The sequence below is a fragment of the Zasmidium cellare genome (genome assembly GCF_010093935.1).
Source record: "Zasmidium cellare ATCC 36951 unplaced genomic scaffold M409scaffold_18, whole genome shotgun sequence".
NCBI lineage: Eukaryota > Fungi > Ascomycota > Dothideomycetes > Mycosphaerellales > Mycosphaerellaceae > Zasmidium > Zasmidium cellare.
In genome coordinates this window covers 168264-186023 of record NW_022986962.1, presented here as the reverse complement: position 1 = coordinate 186023, position 17760 = coordinate 168264, and the positions used below count along the sequence as shown (strand labels likewise).

Below are 17760 nucleotides of genomic sequence, written 5' to 3'. Positions count from 1 at the left end.
AGAAAGGAATTGTGTAGAAGGACAAAGGAGAGGGAATACTGCTTTGTTGTGTGTCGCGGATGGTATACGACACGCAGGAAGACCCGTGAAGAGTGGGAGTCTGCGTCGAGGCGTGCGGCCGTGTTGAAGGCCGCTCTGGACAAAACGAGATGGCGCGTCGAGGCAGCATGATGCTTCATGTACACTGCCAGCCAAGCGCGTGGCCAATTACTTTTGTTCGGTAGTGGATGGTCTTTCGTAGGTTGGTTGCACACGGCAGGTTGCGTCAAAGAAGCGCATGTTTCATCGCGAATGTCTCGCTGTGGGTTGAGGTTGCAGAGACGAGCAGAGGTGAGGTCCATCTCGCCCGTTTCAAGACACACTTCGGCGGCAATCCCGTGGTTCCTGATTGGTCATCTATTTCTGGGCCTTGGAGTCGATTCCATCCTCCTTGGCTGCATCTCGACTTCACTTCTCCCTCGGGCCTCCATCGCCGACTGTCTGTTCGCGACCAGCAACGTGGAGCAGTGCGCAGAAATGGACGGGCATACGCAACAGATCACCCCCGACTGCCGCTTTCGCTTCAAAGTCGTCCGACTCAGCTCCGTTCGCGGCTGGCTCGCGTCCTGACTAACCCCAGCCGACGGAACAAGCATCCGCATCGTCTACCATTGACTGACTACCAGCATCATCCTCCGCCAGCGCTGTGAACGTACATCGCTGAAGGGCTGAAGACTGGACCCTAATCCTCTTCGAGTAAGCGATGCGTGAGGTTCAGGTACTCACTTCTCTCTCCTTCCACTTCCATCTTCTGTACAGACTACTACACCATGACAGCACTTCCTGGAGAAACGTACCGCCTCGCTTTTCCCACTCTGCCTGACATTGAGAACCCACCATGGGTCTCATACGGAAGATCGCATCATGAAGCTTGCGCCCATCATGTCAAGAATACTTACAACGCAAAGAGAGCGTACATCATTGCCTCGGGCTCTCTGTCAAGGAATACCGACGAAGTCGAGAAGCTGAAGATTGCGCTGGGCGACAGACTAGCTGGGGTCTACCCTGGCTTCAAACCGCATACTCCCTGGGACGAAGTTCTGGAAGCGTCAAAGGATGCGAAAGAGAAGGGTGCCGACTGCATGATCACCATTGGAGGTGGCAGTCTGGTCGACGGTGCAAAAGCTATGCTCCTGTTCATGGCAAACAACACAACCACAATCCCAGAGATCTACGACATGCATAAGATAGCGCCAGCGGCGTTGAACAAGATGGGCACTTTAGCCAAGGACATCGACATCGTATCTCCCACAATGCCTCTTATCTGCATCCCGACAACCCTCTCAGGCGGCGAATACTCCTGCTACGGCGGTGGCACGCATCCCGAGACCCACCATAAGCTCGTCCTGGGCCATCCTTTCATGGGCCCAAGACTAATCATCAACGACCCCAAGCTCAGCATCACAGCCCCCGAATGGGTTTGGCTGTCCACCGGTGTCCGTGCCATCGATCATTGTGTCGAATCATATTGCCGGATGTTCAAAGAGGACGATACAGATGCTGACGAGGCAACACTTGAGGCGTTCAAGAAGATTGTGCCAAATCTACTCATCACCAAGAAGGACTGGACGAATGAAGAGGCCAGACTGAACACGATGCTCGGGGTTAATTTGGTCCTGATCATTCTGAGAAAGGCCATAATGCCCGGAGCATCGCATGGCATCGGACATCAGCTTGGACCTCTCGGGGTTGGCCACGGCCAGACATCCTGCATCCTGCTACCGAGCGTGATGAAGTATAACGCCAAGGTCAACGGTGCCAAGCAAGAGAAGCTCAAGGCCTTCATGTGGAACGAGCCCGCAGTCGCCAAAGTCCTCGAAAGTAGAGGCCTGTGGAAAGAGAGCAGTGATGCTGGCGATGCTCTCGATGCCATCTTCCGCGAGCTGGGCATGCCTCGTACCCTGAAAGAGGTGAATGTGGGACGGGACAAGTTTGACGCCTTGGCGGTGAATAGCTTGACAGATCCTTGTTGTCATGTCAATCCGATCCCGATGGAGCGAAAAGAGCAGGTGTTGGAGATTCTGGAGATGTGTGCTGGTTAGTTGTGTTTCGTCACGCTTAATATAAAGTATCATATGTCCAGTCTGATGTAGGAGGCCCAAACCTTCAGCTGCCATGCAATTCGCAAACGCGTTCAGCACCAGTCTTTCCACCAACGAATTGTTCAAACCCACTATTGCCAACGATCTCCTCCATCTTGCACTCAAGAACAAGAGCAGTTAGACCACGGCGTTCAAACATTGGCTGGCTTAGCGAGAAGCTAAACCTTGAACTTCCGGAGCCAAATCCGACGACATCATAAAACCGTCCGCACCCTTTCCATCGTCCCGATCCAAACAAACCTCAAAGTCAAAGTTTGATCCGCGTCCATTTCAAATCGCCTTGCACGCGCAGGCTTGAAGATGTAATCATCACATCACCAACGAGTCGAACACCACCAAGACTGCCTACAGACTTTGGTTTTCGCGTCTTTGGTCTGGCTCGGCTCAACCCATCATCGGTACAGCGTCCGCGACATGATGCGGGCGAGCATGTCCTCATTAAAACATGACATCACTGTCGCGCGATGGCCAACATAAACCAGCCAGCCTACCGGTAGTGCCTGCTACGATGCCACCCATCAATCGCCCTCCTCGCCCAAGCCATGAGACTCAACAGCGCCTTGCTGGCATGCATTCTTGCAGCCATCTCTCCCTGCGTGGCTGCGCCCACCTTCCGCAAGCGACAAGGATCACAGATCGTGGGACTGCCAAACGGCCCTGAGATTGACAATTCAGACATTGATTACCATCCAGTCGGCCCTGTTGGAGCATCTGGTAGTCCCTACGGTGGACGGGAACTGCTCGGGAACAGTGGCGATGGCAAGCCAGCGACGGATGTTGGACCAAACGTGCCTGCCAAAACAGGTTCAAATGCTCAGAATGCTGGACAGTACACTTTAGTATCTGGACAGGAAGCTGAGGCTGATCTGGGGTTGTATCTGGATTTATCAGAAGTTGAGAATCCGCAACCCATCCGTGGTGGGAACGGTGCAGCGGACGCTGGGCCTCGCAACGAAGAGGTTCAGAGACAGAACAGCGACCTTCTTGCTCGACCTGGCACTGATATGGGCGACATCCCAAATGCAAAGTGGCCGATGGGACTTTCAAGTGCACGGTCTGGTACTGGTGGTGGTAATCCTGGATGGGCGCGGCAGCAGAATACAAATGAGTTGCCTGTGGCAGCCGCGATGGCGAGTGTGGATATGAATCTTGGGCCCCACGCATGTCGAGAGTTGCATTGGCATTCAGCAAACGAGTGGGCGTATATCCTCTCTGGAGGTGTTCGCATCGCTGCTGTGAATCAGAACGGACAGTCTTACGTTGATGATTTGCAAGCTGGGGATCTTTGGTAAGTCGCCACTTCAAAGGCTTCCGCATCTCAGCACTGACATCGAGCAGGTTCTTCCCAGCAGGCGTCCCGCACTCAATCCAAGCCGATGACCGCGGCGTCGAGTTCCTCCTCGTCTTCAACCAAGGTGATTTCTCCGAAGACGCAACCGATCTCGTCACCGAACTCTTCGCCCGCAACCCGCTCCAAGTCCTCGCCAAAAACTTCCAAACCGACGTCTCAACCTTCAAGAACCTCCCCCGCGACCAGCGCTACATCTTCAACGGCAGTCCCTTCGAGCAGTCTCTTCAAGAAACCAAAGATAGCACCACCGGCCCCGCCGGGTCCCTGCCCCAAAACGAATCCTACAGCTACCACCTCTCCGCACAAGAACCGTACACCGTCCCCGGCGGCAGCGTCAAAATCGTCGACCCCTCCACCTTCCCCATCGCCAACAACTTCAGCGCCGCAATCTTCACTATCGACCCGGGCGCCATGCGCGAAATCCACTGGCACCTGACCTCCGACGAATGGAATTTCTTCCTTCAAGGCCAAGGCCGCGTGACGGTTTTCACAGGCCCGACCAACTCCCGCACTTTCGACTACCAAGCCGGCGACGTGGGCTACATCACCGACGCAAGCTCGCACTACGTCGAAAACACGGGCGACGATCCACTCGTGTATATCGAGGTCTTGCAGGCGCCGCGGTATATCGATATCAGCGCCGCGCAGTGGTTGGCGCTCACGCCGGCGCAGGTCGTGAGGGAGACGTTGAATGTGCCGCAGGGGTTCATTGATAATTTGCCCAAGACGAAGAGGTATATTGTTCCCGGGTCGACGAATCGTACGCAGACGAATTTTACTGTCGCGGAGTATCCCAATGCGAGGTTGAAAGCGAGTGGAAGTACATGATCAAGAACGTTTGCTAAATTTTTCAATTGATCAATCTTGAAAACGTTGCAAGCCACACAAAGCACACGTAGGACTAGACCTGGAAAGAGTAAAACTAAGAGTCTGCGACAACCCCTATCCCACAACTTTCCCCCCAAACTCCTCCTACACAATCGCCCTCCACTCCCTCCTCCTCACCTCCTTATACTCCGCATTATCATTCGGCACAATCCCGGACGCCCCAAACCCAATCGACCGAATCGCCGACACAAACGTCGCCATCCACGCATTCCCCGAAGCATGCAGGGCCTTCTCCCTGTCGAACGACTCCTCCTTGCTGACATACCTTACCGCGAGCTCCGTCTTCGTGACCTGCGCGATGGTGTCGTAGAGCACGGAGAGGGGCATCGTCGAGCCGGAGTACCGCACGATGCGGGGCCCGGAGAGGGAGGTTAGATGGGAGGGGAGGAGGTATGTTACGATTACTTCTGCGACGCTGGATTCGATATTCATCAGCCTCACATCCCACATGGCCTCTCCGAAGGGAAATTTCAGCATGACTTACGTATCGCTATGCGTCGTCGTCACCAACGTCTCCGGCAGGCCGATGAACTCCGCGCTCTTCTTATCCTCGGATACACTCAGGATGTTCTTCTGAAGAAGCAAGTCCGCGAAGATGCCGTTGAGAACGTACGTATACCCGAGCGAAGCGTCTTTCTCCACGAGCGACTCGATATATGCCCGCACGCGCAGTTTCTCGGTGAAATACGGCTCCGTGGGGGCGAGGGGGTGGGTGAGGTCCGCGCCGACTAGAATCACGTTTCTCTATCAGCAAGCGGTTTCCAAATTCTAGGACCTTTTGGGGGAGTTGGGGTTCCTACACTCCGCCGGATAAAAATGCCTCACACCACCCTCTACCGCCGCATCCACAAACTGAATCTGCTTCCCGCAGAGATCATCCCCAACCGCGAAGATCACGATGTCGAAGCCGGTGTACGACGAAGGATCTGTCAGAGAGCCTACGACTCGTTCGAGCGGGACGCTGGCGTATTTCTGTTCTTTCGAGGGGCCGGTGTCGGCGAGGGCTGTGAGGAAGGCGACGCGGGCGAAGTTATTGGCGTGGAGGGAGAGTTGGAGGGAGATTTTTGATCTGATTGTGCCGGTTGCGCCGAGGAGGAGGATGGAGGGGGACATGGTGGTGGAGGGGATGGGTTGGAGTTGGAGGGGAGGGGAGGATGTGGAGATATGGGTCTGGCGTTGTGAGTGCTGGCTCTTATAGATGTACTTAGTTTTCCTCAACTTTCCTAGTACCTGATTTCAAAGGCGACCCGATGTTCAACAGACTACATCGACTTCACGATACGTGTTGCCTTTACTCGGCCGAGTAGAGGCGTAAATACTTGTGTTCTCGGTGCAGGGATGTCACACGAAGTCGTCAGGCTTGGCGCGATAGGTAATCAGGCTTTGGGGCTTCAGCCTCTCAGAAGATGGTGAGCATAGCTTTCGGAGATGGTTGCGAGCTTTTTGACAGTGTTGCTTCAAGTCTCCTTTGGGAGTCGTACCTACGTCGTGTTGGTAAGAGGTAGGGACATCATACGATGTCGAGAAGAAATCTTCTTTCTGCTGTGATGCTTCGGAAACACGATCTTGAAATCCGTCAATGCACAGCCAAGATCTCTTGGTGTACCGTCTGCCCAGGAAACCTCAAGTCGGACGATTTTGATCGGTTCAGCAGGTAGAATAGCCCACAATCAGGCTCTCGGATTCCTCCCCAAAGCAGGCGCCACATCGATCTTCTTCATGTACCTCGGACCCATCCCCGCCTCCGAGCTCACCATCATCGGGAGCATGTGATCGCCCTTGACTCCATCGGGCGCACTTCCATACACCTTCTCCGCCAACATGCGTAGCTTCATCGGCATACGATCGTCCTTCCAGGTCTCGACGATATCGGATTTCTTCTGAGCATCGTAAGGAGAGAAGTCCTCGTCCTGGAGACCGAATTGGATGCAAGCGTCGACTGAGGCGTCATTCCACCTAAGTGGACGGGTCAGCAGAATGTACTCTGACAGGGAAATAAGATGGGTGCTTACCACGCCGGCAAGAACCCCTCCACCCCCTCCGCCTTCCCCAAAACCCCCTCAACGCGCCCTCCGACGACCCCTCCCCCTCATAAATCGTCCCCGCCACCGCCACCTGCTCAACATTATACACATCCTCCTCCCGCAATCTCAACGCATCAATCAGAATCCGGAAAGTCTGCTCCTCAGAGCGCTCTTGCAGAAAAGTGCCTTTGGAAATCGCCGTGAAAGGCTTGTCGTCGGCTCGGGATTGGGTGGTGGCGGATGCGTTGCAGTCTTTCTTGTGGGACTGCCAGTGGGTTTTTTGGCTGGCACGGTTGCAGTAGGCGGTGGTTTTGCATTTGGCGCAGTTTTTGAGATTTGGTGAGGGGGTGGAGCAGGCGCTGCAGGTTATTGGGGTTTCGGCCATGGTTTTGCAGTGTTGGGGCCTGGGATTTGAGATTTGAAGGTACGGTTTGGTTGGAGGTGAGGTGGAAAGGGGCCAGGAGTGAAGTTTTGTGCGAGCGTTTTCTAAGCTGTCAGTTCTCATCTGTTTGTCGGAAAGGTCGAAAGAGGGGTTCGACGGGTGCTTGCAGTAGGCACGTCCGCGCTTGAAAGACGAGGCAAGTGCGTTGGATCTTTGAGCTAGGGGTGTGAATTCGTGTCGTTGCATTAATGCTATGGCACGAGCCACTGCGGGCTGGTGGCAATAGCCAAGGCTTTTGATGGTTTTACAAAGGCCAATAACCAGGAAGCATCTCATTGTGGAATGACGATATTAACTCATGGAAGCTCGTTTGGCGTCGTTCCGTTGACCCCGTTCGTTGCACCACCGTCCCGTGCATACTCGTCAGGCTTGTACTGCCGTACTGATTCCACCCAACCAAATTCGTCCTTGACTTTGCCTTGCTGTAGGCCCTTCAGCTGGCCCAGAAGCTTGATGACAGCGGGTCCTGGCTCATCGCCTCCACCTCGGTACTTGAAGGTGTCGTTCTTGGATCGCATGGTGATGCTCTTGATAGGCACGAGCGCGGCGGCAGTGCCCGCAGCAGCAACTTCTGTGAAACTCGGCAGCTCTTCATACTTGATCTACCGAAGTGTCAGTCATCGCAAGTCACAGTAAAAGGGTCCTTCACTCACTGGTCGCTGCTCAACCTTCCATCCCCAGCTCTTGGCAATCTGGCAGATGCTATCGCTGGTGACAGACTTGATGACGCTCTTGCTGTCTGGTACAACGATCGTGCAACCTTCCTCTGGTGAGCCGTGAATTCCAATGAAGCCAGAAGTCGAGAACTCGTCGATCTCAGTCCGCGTCCTGCTGTCCAAGTGGAGAGTAATGCCGAACCCTTCCTTCTTTGCCTTGCCACTATGTCTCAAGACTGGGGCGTAGTTGCCACCAATCTTGGCACTTCCAGTACCCTCAGGTGCTGCACGATCAAAGTCTTCCAAGATGAGGGCTGCAACCGGATGCACGCCGTGGTAGACACCAGTTGGCATGACATACACAACGAACATGTACTCTTCCGGTGGGTCGAGACCAAGCTGAGCGCAGGATCCGAAGATAAGTGGTCGGATGTACATGCTAGCACCAGTTCGATGTGGTGGCACGAACTCAGCGTTGAGGCTCACAGCCAAGTGAACAGACTGCTTGAACAGCTCGACAGGGACTTCAGGCATGCTGACGAAGGAAGCCGAATGTTGCATGCGTTCAGCATTCTGCTGGGGTCTGAATATGCCAATGGTGTTGTCGCCTGGTCCTCGAGAAGCCTTGAGTCCTTCATAGCATTGCATGCCGTAGTTCAAGCCAGGAGCCATGCCATGAAGTCGGAGGAAAGGGTCTTGAACAAATTTGGGTGGAGTCCATTTTCCAGTCTTCACGGAGTACGATGATTCGATGTGACCGTTGACTGGTAGTCAGTCAGTACACTTGTCTCATACAATACAGAGGAATCGAATCTGTACCTTCACGGACTTTAAATCCAATGTCATCCCAGTCTTGATCCTGCTGTCAGCTTCGTCTATACTTCTGCATTTGGTCGCAGGCTTACCAATGGTGTTGACAGGCGGAGGTGGGAACGAAGAAGCCATTTTGTGTGTGAGTCGTGGTGTGGTGCTGTGTTGTCAGCCAAAAGTAATATCGCCAATGATTCACTTCAATCTCTGTGCCGAATGTCGGTGCGTCCTGACGCAGGAACGAGATGTGGGGCTCCGCGTTTTGCCGAACCGGATCGCTCCCTAGCGCCAACCTTATCTGAATTCCACGTTGTCGTCGTCGTTGTTGTCTTTGTTTCTCCAACACACCTCAATAAGCAGCCGCAAAAGCGGAGGTCAGCTCGACAGTGAGATGCGACTTATAATACATCCTCGCCCCTGAAAGTGTGCCACCGAACCTGGCAATACAACCGCGAGTCCGACATGGCCTAACGCCTCCCTTCGCTCAGTAATCGAGACCACAATGCCCGTCGCAGCAGGTCCATCACGGCGGTATGTGATACTGCTGGTGGTGTTCTCCTCGATTGTCACCTTCATCTTCGTTTCGACATTCCGCAACCAAGCTCAAGGAGTACGCCATCCGGATTACCAAAGAGCGAACCTGCAGGTCCAAGATGCGCCCACGCTCGACAAGAACACCTTGACTGGACACGCAATAGCACCAAAGCTAGGAAACGAGACTGTGAAAGCAGAGCTCGGGCGCGCGGCTTGGAAGCTGTTTCACACCACCATGGCGAGGTTTCCGGACAAGCCAACGGAAGACGAGAGCTCCGCGTTGAAGAGTTACATACACCTGTTCCAAAGACTATATCCGTGTGGGGAGTGTGCAGAGCACTTTGGAGAGCTGCTGAAGAAGTTCCCTCCTCAGGTCTCCTCACGGTCGGCAGCAGCGGCTTGGGCGTGTCATGTGCACAACCAGGTGAACAAGAGGCTTAAGAAAGAGCTGTTTGATTGCGCCAATATTGGCGACTTCTATGACTGCGGATGTGCGGAGGATGAAGATGATAAGAAAGAGGCGGCGAATACTAGGAACAAGCTGGCAAAGCCTGAGATGAGCGATGAGGCGAAAGAGAGGCTCCATACGAATGGGAGGGATTTTGATACGGACCTGCTGCTGGATATTGTGAAGCCGGACAGAGGCTGAGACATGGGATTGGTCTCAAGAATGGTAACTTCCGAGTGATGGGTCGGGACCGCGAAAAGCATTGAAGGGTGAAGCCGAGATCGTGTTCCTCGCCAGGGTGATCAATCTACCGACAAGCCCCAACGATGGTGCAAAGCATGCTCACGCAAAGGTCTGAGGTCAGCTGCGGACTCTCACAGTCGGCGACAAGCTCTGGAGCTTCGAGCAGTCCCTTGATATCATGATTCGTGAACCTGAGCAAGCTTGTCTGGCTTGATGCGGCAAGACAACGTCGGACATTGATATTGACATTCTCTGCAACAAAGGCGCCGAGCTTCTGCTGGTAAAGAGACTATGCGAGCAGACGACCGTGAGATAATTGTCTGAAGCAGGCCTGTGGAGATGACAATATCTTCAAGCTAGTTGGCTGTAGAACTGTTGATCAGACCCAGTCAAAGAGGTAGCCTATGTCGCGTCGACTGCTGCTTGTCTGCGATTTGACTTATCTTCATCCACCTCCTTCTTTCCCACTGCTCCCCTGACTTGACTGCTGAGTCCCAGACCTGTTCGTCACAAGAACATGTATCTTTCGCAAGTAGTCGACGTAATCGATCTAGCTGCATGCACAGAGCTTCTGCTACTGCGATTGGCCGATCCGTGCCTGCCAATCAGCGTCGACGTGAACTAAGGCTTGGCGAACTTCTTCTCCCTAGGTAGCCCGACTCCAAACATCCACTCCCACCCACCACCGCCACCTCGACACCCTCCGCTCCGCCGTAGACCGTCTCAAGTGCTGAGGCCGCCTGCATCGAAATCGCCATGCTGAGCCGGACAGCTGCGCGGGCCTCGCGCGCATTGGGCGCCTCCAAGGGCGCCGCGACCAAGACTGCCACGGTATGTTGAATCCACCCAGCACCGCCGACGAGCTCTTCGTACACCCAAAATCGCCGGCAATATGCTTCGAGAGACGGGTACATCACCCTCAGTACATATCAGAGCTGACAGACATCTCCCCACAGCGCAATGCCTCCTCGCAAAGCTCTTCCGAGCAGGCCGCTTCCTCGTGGAAAAACACGGCCATCCTCACATCGTCCACCGCCCTCGGTTTCGCATCGGTAGCATGGTACTACTATCAATTCGGCCGACCGACGCAGGCCATGACTCCCGCTGAGGAAGGGTAAGTCGCAGAAACAGCCGGAAAGAAGCAATGGCACACGGCGAGATCAGGGCACTAACGGAACTTCACTCAGTCTCCACGCAACCCAATACCCATGGGAGCACGAGAAGTACATCAAGACTTTTGACCATGCCGCGCTCCGCCGTGGTTTCCAAGTCTACCGCGAAGTCTGCGCCTCCTGCCACTCGCTCAGCCGTATTCCCTACCGAACCCTGGTCGGCAACATCATGACCGTTGATGAAGCCAAGGCACTGGCTGAGGAGAACGAATATGACACCGAGCCCAATGATGAGGGAGAGATCGAGAAGCGCCCTGGCAAGCTTTCCGATTATGTCCCAAGCCCCTACAAGAACGACGAGGCCGGTCGTGCTGCGAATAACGGTGCTCTGCCCCCGGATCTCAGCTTGATTGTCAAGGCCCGTCACGGTGGCTGCAACTACATCTTCTCGCTCCTCACCGGATACCCCGAGGAACCCCCGGCTGGTGCCGTTGTCCAATCTGGCTTGAACTTCAACCCATACTTCCCAGGTACTGGTATTGCAATGGCTCGTGTCTTGTACGACGGCTTGGTCGAGTACGAGGATGGCACTCCTGCCACCACCTCGCAGATGGCCAAGGACGTTGTTGAGTTCCTCAACTGGTCGGCCGAGCCCGAGATGGACGACCGCAAGCGCATGGGTTGGAAGGTCATGGTTATTGGAACAACGCTCTTCGTTATGAGTGTTTGGGTCAAGCGGTACATGTTGCCTCGTACTTGGAGTGGAAAGATCACAGTTAACATTTCTCTCACAGATACAAGTGGTCTACGATCAAGACCCGTCACATCGCATACACCCCACCAGCGAACCCGCAGCCAAAGCAGCCAGGCGGTGTCTTCCGAAGATAGCCGTTGCAAGACGATAGAGAGTAGACGGAAGAGGGACGAAGGCGGACATTGGCATGTACAGATGTTTTCTAGCGTGCTTTCCTTGAAATCGTGTACCAAGAGCTCGATCACCACAAAATACACATTTGAAGAACTTGGTTTATTTCAGACAGCTCCAAACTCTTCATTCAACCTGAGGCTGCTTACAACGTACGAGTAGGTACCCGCTAGCATAACGCGCACCCTCCATCACCTGCAGGTATCCATCGAATGACTACTAGGCCTCCCGCAGCAAACCACATCATCGATGTGAACTGAGCCTTCTTACACTGCTTGGAAGGCGGTTCTCCCGGCTGATCTGGTCTAATGGTATGGCGTCCGGGGAGGTGCCCGCCGTGCAGCTAACAACTGTGACAACCTCATCAACTCCTTCTAACCTCATCGACTGCAAACGGGCTGGGCTCACTCAGCCCCCACTGTGTTTGCTGCGGCGGGAGTCGCACACCTCGCCGGGAGATCGGAGTTCGACTCTCGGGATCAGCATAGTCTTTGCTTTTTGGATTGTGGGAAGTGGTGGGTTGGTTTGCCTTTTTGGATGGTTCGTTCCCATTACCCTGTGAGTACTGATATCCAACGCTCGGACATTGCCGAGCTTCGCAGAGAGGACCGGTGAGTGCGGCACGCAGCTGATGCAGTCCTGATTCCTTACAGACGCACCACTCTATCCTTCATGAAATTGTTCGACAATGCATGAGCACAGCCTGGCTCAATCATTGCTACCCAAAATATATACAAGTCCCGCAGGAACAATTGGTATCCTACATTCACTCTCCACATGGCTGCTACCGATGCCGATCAGAAATGCTCTTTGAAAGGGCTCCCGGCGGAGATCAGAAACGACATCTTCGCACTCGCGCTCACAGAAGACCGCCCTCTCGCCGTTTGCACGGACGACTGTCCACGAATGTGGAGTCAGACACCGCGAGAAACCAAACTTTTCTACGCCCTGCCACGTTCAAAGCAAGATTTGAGAGTCCATTACGACAAGTACGGCGCGAGAGACGACATCGGTCTGAAGGGCTTCTGGCTCTTGTGGCTAGCCAAACTCGAGAAGAGGCCTGCCGTGCCGGCTTTAGCCTTGACGTGTCCTCAGTTCTTCCGCGAGGCTATGCCGGTGTTCTATGCGGTCAACGAGTTTGTCTTGAGTCGAGCGTACTCGGAGGTCTGGTCGACGGCGTTGTTTGAGGTTTTGAAGAGGCTTGTGAAGTTGAATGAAATGCCGAAGCAGACGATGCCAGTCAGACGTGTCTGCATCCATGTGGAGAACTGCGACAACGAGAGCGTGCCGTCAACGGAAGACGCAGGCAGGGTCTACATCACGCACGACCTCATTTCCGGACGCCTTCACATATCTCCCGAAGGGATGTTTGAAGGACTGTGCCTTTGCGCAGTGCATAATCTCGCCGCTGGACTTCGAGGCGAGGAGTGTATTGAGGAGTTTGTTCGTTTGTTTGAGGAGCACTTCTACCCACAGCTTGTCAATCACCACAGGAGTGGAATTCTTCTACGGACGAGATGCGAGAGATGCGGCAGTGAAGCGTGGGAGACTTGGGAGACTTTCTGTATACGGACTGGGAGGGGGCATTTGTTAACTTCGACTGTCGCTGTTGCGCAGGGTGAGAGAACACGAGATGACGATCGTGCACTTGTAAGTGAGTCGAGGCAGAGCGATATACGAGACTACTTCGTCAGGCCGTGAAGCGAGGATGTTGGACTCAATGCCAATAGATCACTTCGTGATTAGCACCTCCCCATGCAAACACCCAAAACATCCATCCTCAGCCTCGATCCACTCGTCCCAAGCCTGGGCCATCTTATCCATATCTTCCTCACCCCACCCCAGGCCCCTCTCCAAAGCCACCTTCCGCATCTCCCCCGCCTGAACCCTGTCTCTCATCGTCCCGCCCCAAACCTCTCTCTCCTCCCTCGTACTATAGCACCAAGTCCCCATACTCGCCTGAACCCTCTCCCTCGGAATCCCCGCCTGCATCGCCAGCGACACAAGCCGCGGCCCGATGTTAGGATATCCTCCATTCGCGCCCATGACAAGCGTAATGAGTTTATGGAACTGTTTCAAAGGCTCTGATTCCGGCCAGAAACTCCACATCCGCATATCGACTTCCCGTAACGCGACGACCCCGCCGGGTTTGCAGACGCGGAGCATGGAGCGCAGCGCTTCGAGGGGTTGGTCGAGGTGGCAGAGCACTTGGTGCGCATGCACGACATCGAAACTGTCGTCTTCGAACGGAAGCTCATAAATACTCGCCGCTTGAACTTTGACATTCGTCACGCCTTCCGTTTCGGCTAGCGTGGCCGCTCGCTGGATGACTTCTTCCGAGAGGTCTGTGGCGGTGACTTCGCCTTGGGGGATGTATTTCGCGAGGGAGACGGAGATGCTTCCTGGCCCTGCGCCGCAATCGAGGAGTTTGGTGTTGGGGTTTGTTTGGGCTTTGGATTGCAGGACGGGGATGAGATGTGGGGCGCTGTTTTCTGCGGTTCGCCAGGTGTGGTTTTTGATGTGCGCGGGCTTGTAGCCGGGGACGTAGGCGTTGTGGGGTCTGGGGTCTGTCATGGCTGTCGATGTTGGTGCTTGATGTTGTCTTTGGAGTTGAGACTTTTGGATGTTGTATGTTCTGTTGCTGGTTTGGTAATAGTTCTTCTGTTGAACATGAATTCAAGAAAAAGTCTCGTATGATATACCGCCTACATTGATTCTTAATCGGGCTGGAGACCGTGACTCAATGCTAGAAGAGTGACTCTACGCCAAATAAGGTAATGAGGCTTAATGGTTTTGGCGTGCAATGCATACGATCGGGCGGCAATGGCATGTACGCGTGGAAGAAGTGAAGTGGAACAGCATTTAGCTAGCTGTTCTAAAGATAGCATACCTCGGGATCTTCTCGGCCCGAGTTGGCCGAGTGAATGCTTCCCTTCCCCAGTCTCTTCCCTTCTTTACACTCGTTGTTCTACTCAAAGTGCGACATCTATCCCCGTTATTCCTAAGCCCTCTATATAGCTTAGAGTGTAATCAGCAGCGCTATCTCTTACGAAAAGGCGGAGAGACGGCAGTTCGATACGTTCTACTTTGACCGGACTCAGGTCGGTACTCCTCATCTCATCAGCTTGTCTATAACATGTACGCTCCAATTGCCAAAGCGCGAGCCTCTGCACGCAATGGGTTCTTGCTTCTACCTTGGCACAAGTCGACGGAAGCTGACGGCCTTTCACAGTGTGGTTCATTAGAAGGCGTTATGAAAAGGGGTTGTGTCAATCTTGAAGTTAGTCCATAGTGTTTGCTAACGATACCGTCTGTTGGTATACTTCCTACAGGCCATAAGAATAATCGGTCCTTTGATATACATATGCGCAATGGTAACGAACAACGTGTGCAGAGATCACCTCTCCGGGTTCGGCTCGTTGGTCGTGGTGTTGAATGTCGCAAGTAACGAGACAGGCTTGAACTGAACAGTGCTGTTACCCTCTCTATACTCGCTTCTCGTGGTACCGTTCGTAGAGTAGCTTTGCGTGATATTTATCCGTCCTGTCTCAATATCCCTGCCATTGATGGCTCGCTCGAACATTTCCAGCGCCGCAAGGGGTTGATAGAAGGGTACTAAATGGCCCGACTCATAGATGCGGATGAAAGCAAAGTTGGCAGCCTGCTTCACCTGGCCATGGACCACATCGTCCGTCGTGGAAAGGTTTGCATAACCAGCAGATTGGTATAGCGGCACCGATCCAGCACCGACTTGCTCCGCGATCACTTCGCCGCCTATCCAGCTGCAGTCGTAATCTGCATCGCCTGCGTATTGTACGACGTAGACACCTCGCTTGATGAGATTTTCGACAGCCTCGACAGTACCAGCTTCTCTGCTGTCGTCTCCCGTGCTTGCGAATGCCAGATATGACGTGCCGGACGTCACCGTATAGTTGACAAATACACCCAACGCTCGTTGGACGCTTTCGGTGTTGAGATAGAGCACATAGCGTTCGTACGGGAATGGATCCGGCATCAACTCGCGGATGTCGTCGATATCCCGGTTGCCATAGTTTGAGAGCGAATTGTCGACGGTCTGGATGCAGAAGTTGTCCGAGAAAGCGCAGACATCGTCTCGCTGCGTTCTTCTACAATCCCGTACCAAGTCAAGGCAGGCCCCTGGAGCGTACAGAGCGTCGTACAGCATCTTCTGAGTTGTCTCGTTGAAGGGGGAGAGATCATAGGTGTTGCCGGGAGACACAGTGAAGTTGTAGTATGCCTCACGATGGACGATCGGATCGTACCAACCGTTGCCGATGAGGAGTGTGCGTAGGTTGATAAAGTGTGCACCGGGGAGGTCACCAGACCTGATCAGGTCATTTTGAGCAACGAGATATCTATGATCTGTCAGAATGCTTCGCCTTTCTACTACGGACATGTTGCTACTCACTCCATGAAGATTGGCCCATAATGGCCTCCGTAGCTCTCCGTAGCGAAGTTGAACTTGGAGTTCTGAAACCTCGAGAATGCTCCCAAGAAGCCTTGGAGCGTCTTCCACATCAAGGGCGCGGCGGCTCTGGTGGAATTGGATGTCTCGCTGATGTTCGGGCTCGAGAAGGTGGCACAAGATCCGTAGGGTGCGTAGTCTGGACAACTATTGCCCGGCAGGGGAACGGTTCCATTGTAGTTGTCTCCATCGCCGCTGTCCGCTCCCTCTGCTTGATAGCCGGGCACGGCGACGTTGTAGGAGAAGCCGACTTGCACGGGTTGGTCGATGTACAGCATGTTTGAAACGTTGCTGAGGAATATTAGTGACTACTTCTTGCTTGCTTAAACCAACGGTGAACCTACTCACCTCCAAGAGTACTTGTTGAACACAACATCAGCCCGATCGTTCGGCAGCGAGCAAGGCCCATTTTCCTGGAAAAGACTCTCCATCGAGCTAGAACCAGGTCGACCGTTGATGAAGACCGTCAACGGGGCGACTCTGGGCTTCCATTGCGCGCTTCGAAGAACCAGAAATATACGTGGTCTCGCTCGGAAACATCAACGTAGCCGCTGTAGGACTTCACGCCCTGCGTGAGCTCGCAGATGCCTGGTGGGACCTCTGTCCAACGCACGGGTATGTCCAGAAAACCCTTTGAGACGCTGAGGTTCGTAGGCGGTGAGACAAATTGGCTGGTGACGAGAGATGCGAAGGAGATGGCGGCGGCCGCCTGGGAATGTAAAAATCTCATGGTGGTGCTGGTTGCTAATCATTGAAGGGGTGGATTTGGAGGCCGCTTCACCACTGAATTTATATTGATAACGATGACTTGAGCCTTGAGGCAGTGTTTGAGACGATGACAAGGCTGTACGCCATCCCATTGAAGGCATGACGACGTACGAAGGTACACACAATATTGAGCACCTTGATCAGCGGTTCAGCCAGTCTCAAGACAATTACGTCGCGACCCGCTCTTTTCTTGAGCAATGTTGAAGCTGTGTCGCTGACTTTGGTCTGATCGACCGACGTCAGAGCTGTTGTTAGCTCGGTGATCTTTAACGTCGGCACACATTCGGGCGCAACATAGTCCCGAAATGGAAATAAGGGGTGTGACTAAACACAACGAGCGCGCAGGGCTGTGTTATCACCATGAAAGCAACAGCGACAGGCCGCAAGCATTGCTGCTTCATATTCGGACGGGCTAACAGCTTCCAAGTGACGCGCCCTCGCATATCTACATTATCCGACAGTCGTGCATTGACAGCAGTGCTTGGCCCCATGAACACACTCTACTTGCAAAGCCAAACAGAGCAAATGCCTTCCTCCCCAAATCTACTCGAACTCGCTTCCGAACTTCGCCTCCAAATTCTGGAACACCTCTTCAACTCTTGTCTCTCCCGCGTTGAAGATCAGCCTCTCCCTGCCGACAACTCACAGTGGTCTCCGGTGAGCAGCAGTCCTCGATTCTTTCGAGACTTTGCGGCCCCCTTTCACTCTGCTCCCAATCCCTGGCTGCGGAGAATCCGTCTTTATATCGACCAAGAACGGGTGACCGACCGCCCAATCGCTGGAGGAAAGCCTCTGCTGCCAGAATCTGAGGCCAAGATTCGGGATAGCCTCGATGAACTCCAACCGAGTCCTATATGCTACCGAGGAATCTTTAGCACGTGTAAAACTTTCCGCTGGGAGGCACTAGATGTCTGGTTTGACGGGTATGTCGT

At 53.8% G+C, this 17760-nt stretch overlaps 10 protein-coding genes across 10 annotated transcripts; 5 read left to right on the top strand and 5 right to left on the bottom strand.

Annotated features, from left to right (window-relative positions):
• Positions 1-809: 809 nt before the first annotated feature.
• M409DRAFT_66535 (uncharacterized protein) lies at positions 810-2081 on the top strand (the record flags this gene model as incomplete). The annotated part of the gene is made up of 1 exon (XM_033816978.1): positions 810-2081. One exon carries the CDS (start codon positions 810-812, stop codon positions 2079-2081), a length of 1272 nt encoding a protein of 423 aa, XP_033667377.1.
• Positions 2082-2683: 602 nt separating this feature from the next.
• Positions 2684-4320, top strand: M409DRAFT_66534 (uncharacterized protein; the record flags this gene model as incomplete). The annotated part of the gene is made up of 2 exons (XM_033816977.1): positions 2684-3429; positions 3480-4320. The coding sequence occupies 2 exons, from the start codon at positions 2684-2686 to the stop codon at positions 4318-4320; spliced, it is 1587 nt and encodes a 528-aa protein (XP_033667376.1).
• A 144-nt stretch (positions 4321-4464) lies between these two features.
• On the bottom strand, positions 4465-5493 carry M409DRAFT_23124 (uncharacterized protein; the record flags this gene model as incomplete). Its single annotated transcript, XM_033806645.1, has 3 exons — positions 4465-4795; positions 4865-5108; positions 5181-5493. 3 exons carry the CDS (start codon positions 5491-5493, stop codon positions 4465-4467), a joined length of 888 nt encoding a protein of 295 aa, XP_033667375.1.
• Positions 5494-6050: 557 nt separating this feature from the next.
• On the bottom strand, positions 6051-6789 carry M409DRAFT_54827 (uncharacterized protein; the record flags this gene model as incomplete). Its single annotated transcript, XM_033812840.1, has 2 exons — positions 6051-6319; positions 6393-6789. The coding sequence occupies 2 exons, from the start codon at positions 6787-6789 to the stop codon at positions 6051-6053; spliced, it is 666 nt and encodes a 221-aa protein (XP_033667374.1).
• Positions 6790-7142: 353 nt separating this feature from the next.
• Positions 7143-8447, bottom strand: M409DRAFT_66533 (uncharacterized protein; the record flags this gene model as incomplete). Its single annotated transcript, XM_033816976.1, has 4 exons — positions 7143-7448; positions 7500-8266; positions 8322-8354; positions 8408-8447. The coding sequence occupies 4 exons, from the start codon at positions 8445-8447 to the stop codon at positions 7143-7145; spliced, it is 1146 nt and encodes a 381-aa protein (XP_033667373.1).
• Positions 8448-8997: 550 nt separating this feature from the next.
• Positions 8998-9366, top strand: M409DRAFT_31614 (uncharacterized protein; the record flags this gene model as incomplete). The annotated part of the gene is made up of 1 exon (XM_033810237.1): positions 8998-9366. A coding segment is annotated over one exon (369 nt), but the record flags the coding sequence as incomplete, so codon positions are not given.
• Positions 9367-10293: 927 nt separating this feature from the next.
• M409DRAFT_66531 (uncharacterized protein) lies at positions 10294-11537 on the top strand (the record flags this gene model as incomplete). The annotated part of the gene is made up of 4 exons (XM_033816975.1): positions 10294-10368; positions 10494-10651; positions 10725-11387; positions 11444-11537. 4 exons carry the CDS (start codon positions 10294-10296, stop codon positions 11535-11537), a joined length of 990 nt encoding a protein of 329 aa, XP_033667371.1.
• Positions 11538-12351: 814 nt separating this feature from the next.
• Positions 12352-13275, top strand: M409DRAFT_23119 (uncharacterized protein; the record flags this gene model as incomplete). Its single annotated transcript, XM_033806644.1, has 1 exon — positions 12352-13275. One exon carries the CDS (start codon positions 12352-12354, stop codon positions 13273-13275), a length of 924 nt encoding a protein of 307 aa, XP_033667370.1.
• Positions 13276-13305: 30 nt separating this feature from the next.
• M409DRAFT_54823 (uncharacterized protein) lies at positions 13306-14148 on the bottom strand (the record flags this gene model as incomplete). The annotated part of the gene is made up of 1 exon (XM_033812839.1): positions 13306-14148. The coding sequence occupies one exon, from the start codon at positions 14146-14148 to the stop codon at positions 13306-13308; it is 843 nt and encodes a 280-aa protein (XP_033667369.1).
• Positions 14149-14971: 823 nt separating this feature from the next.
• M409DRAFT_66529 (uncharacterized protein) lies at positions 14972-16790 on the bottom strand (the record flags this gene model as incomplete). The annotated part of the gene is made up of 4 exons (XM_033816974.1): positions 14972-15950; positions 16004-16351; positions 16409-16545; positions 16581-16790. 4 exons carry the CDS (start codon positions 16788-16790, stop codon positions 14972-14974), a joined length of 1674 nt encoding a protein of 557 aa, XP_033667368.1.
• Between the last annotated feature and the right edge of the window lie 970 nt (positions 16791-17760).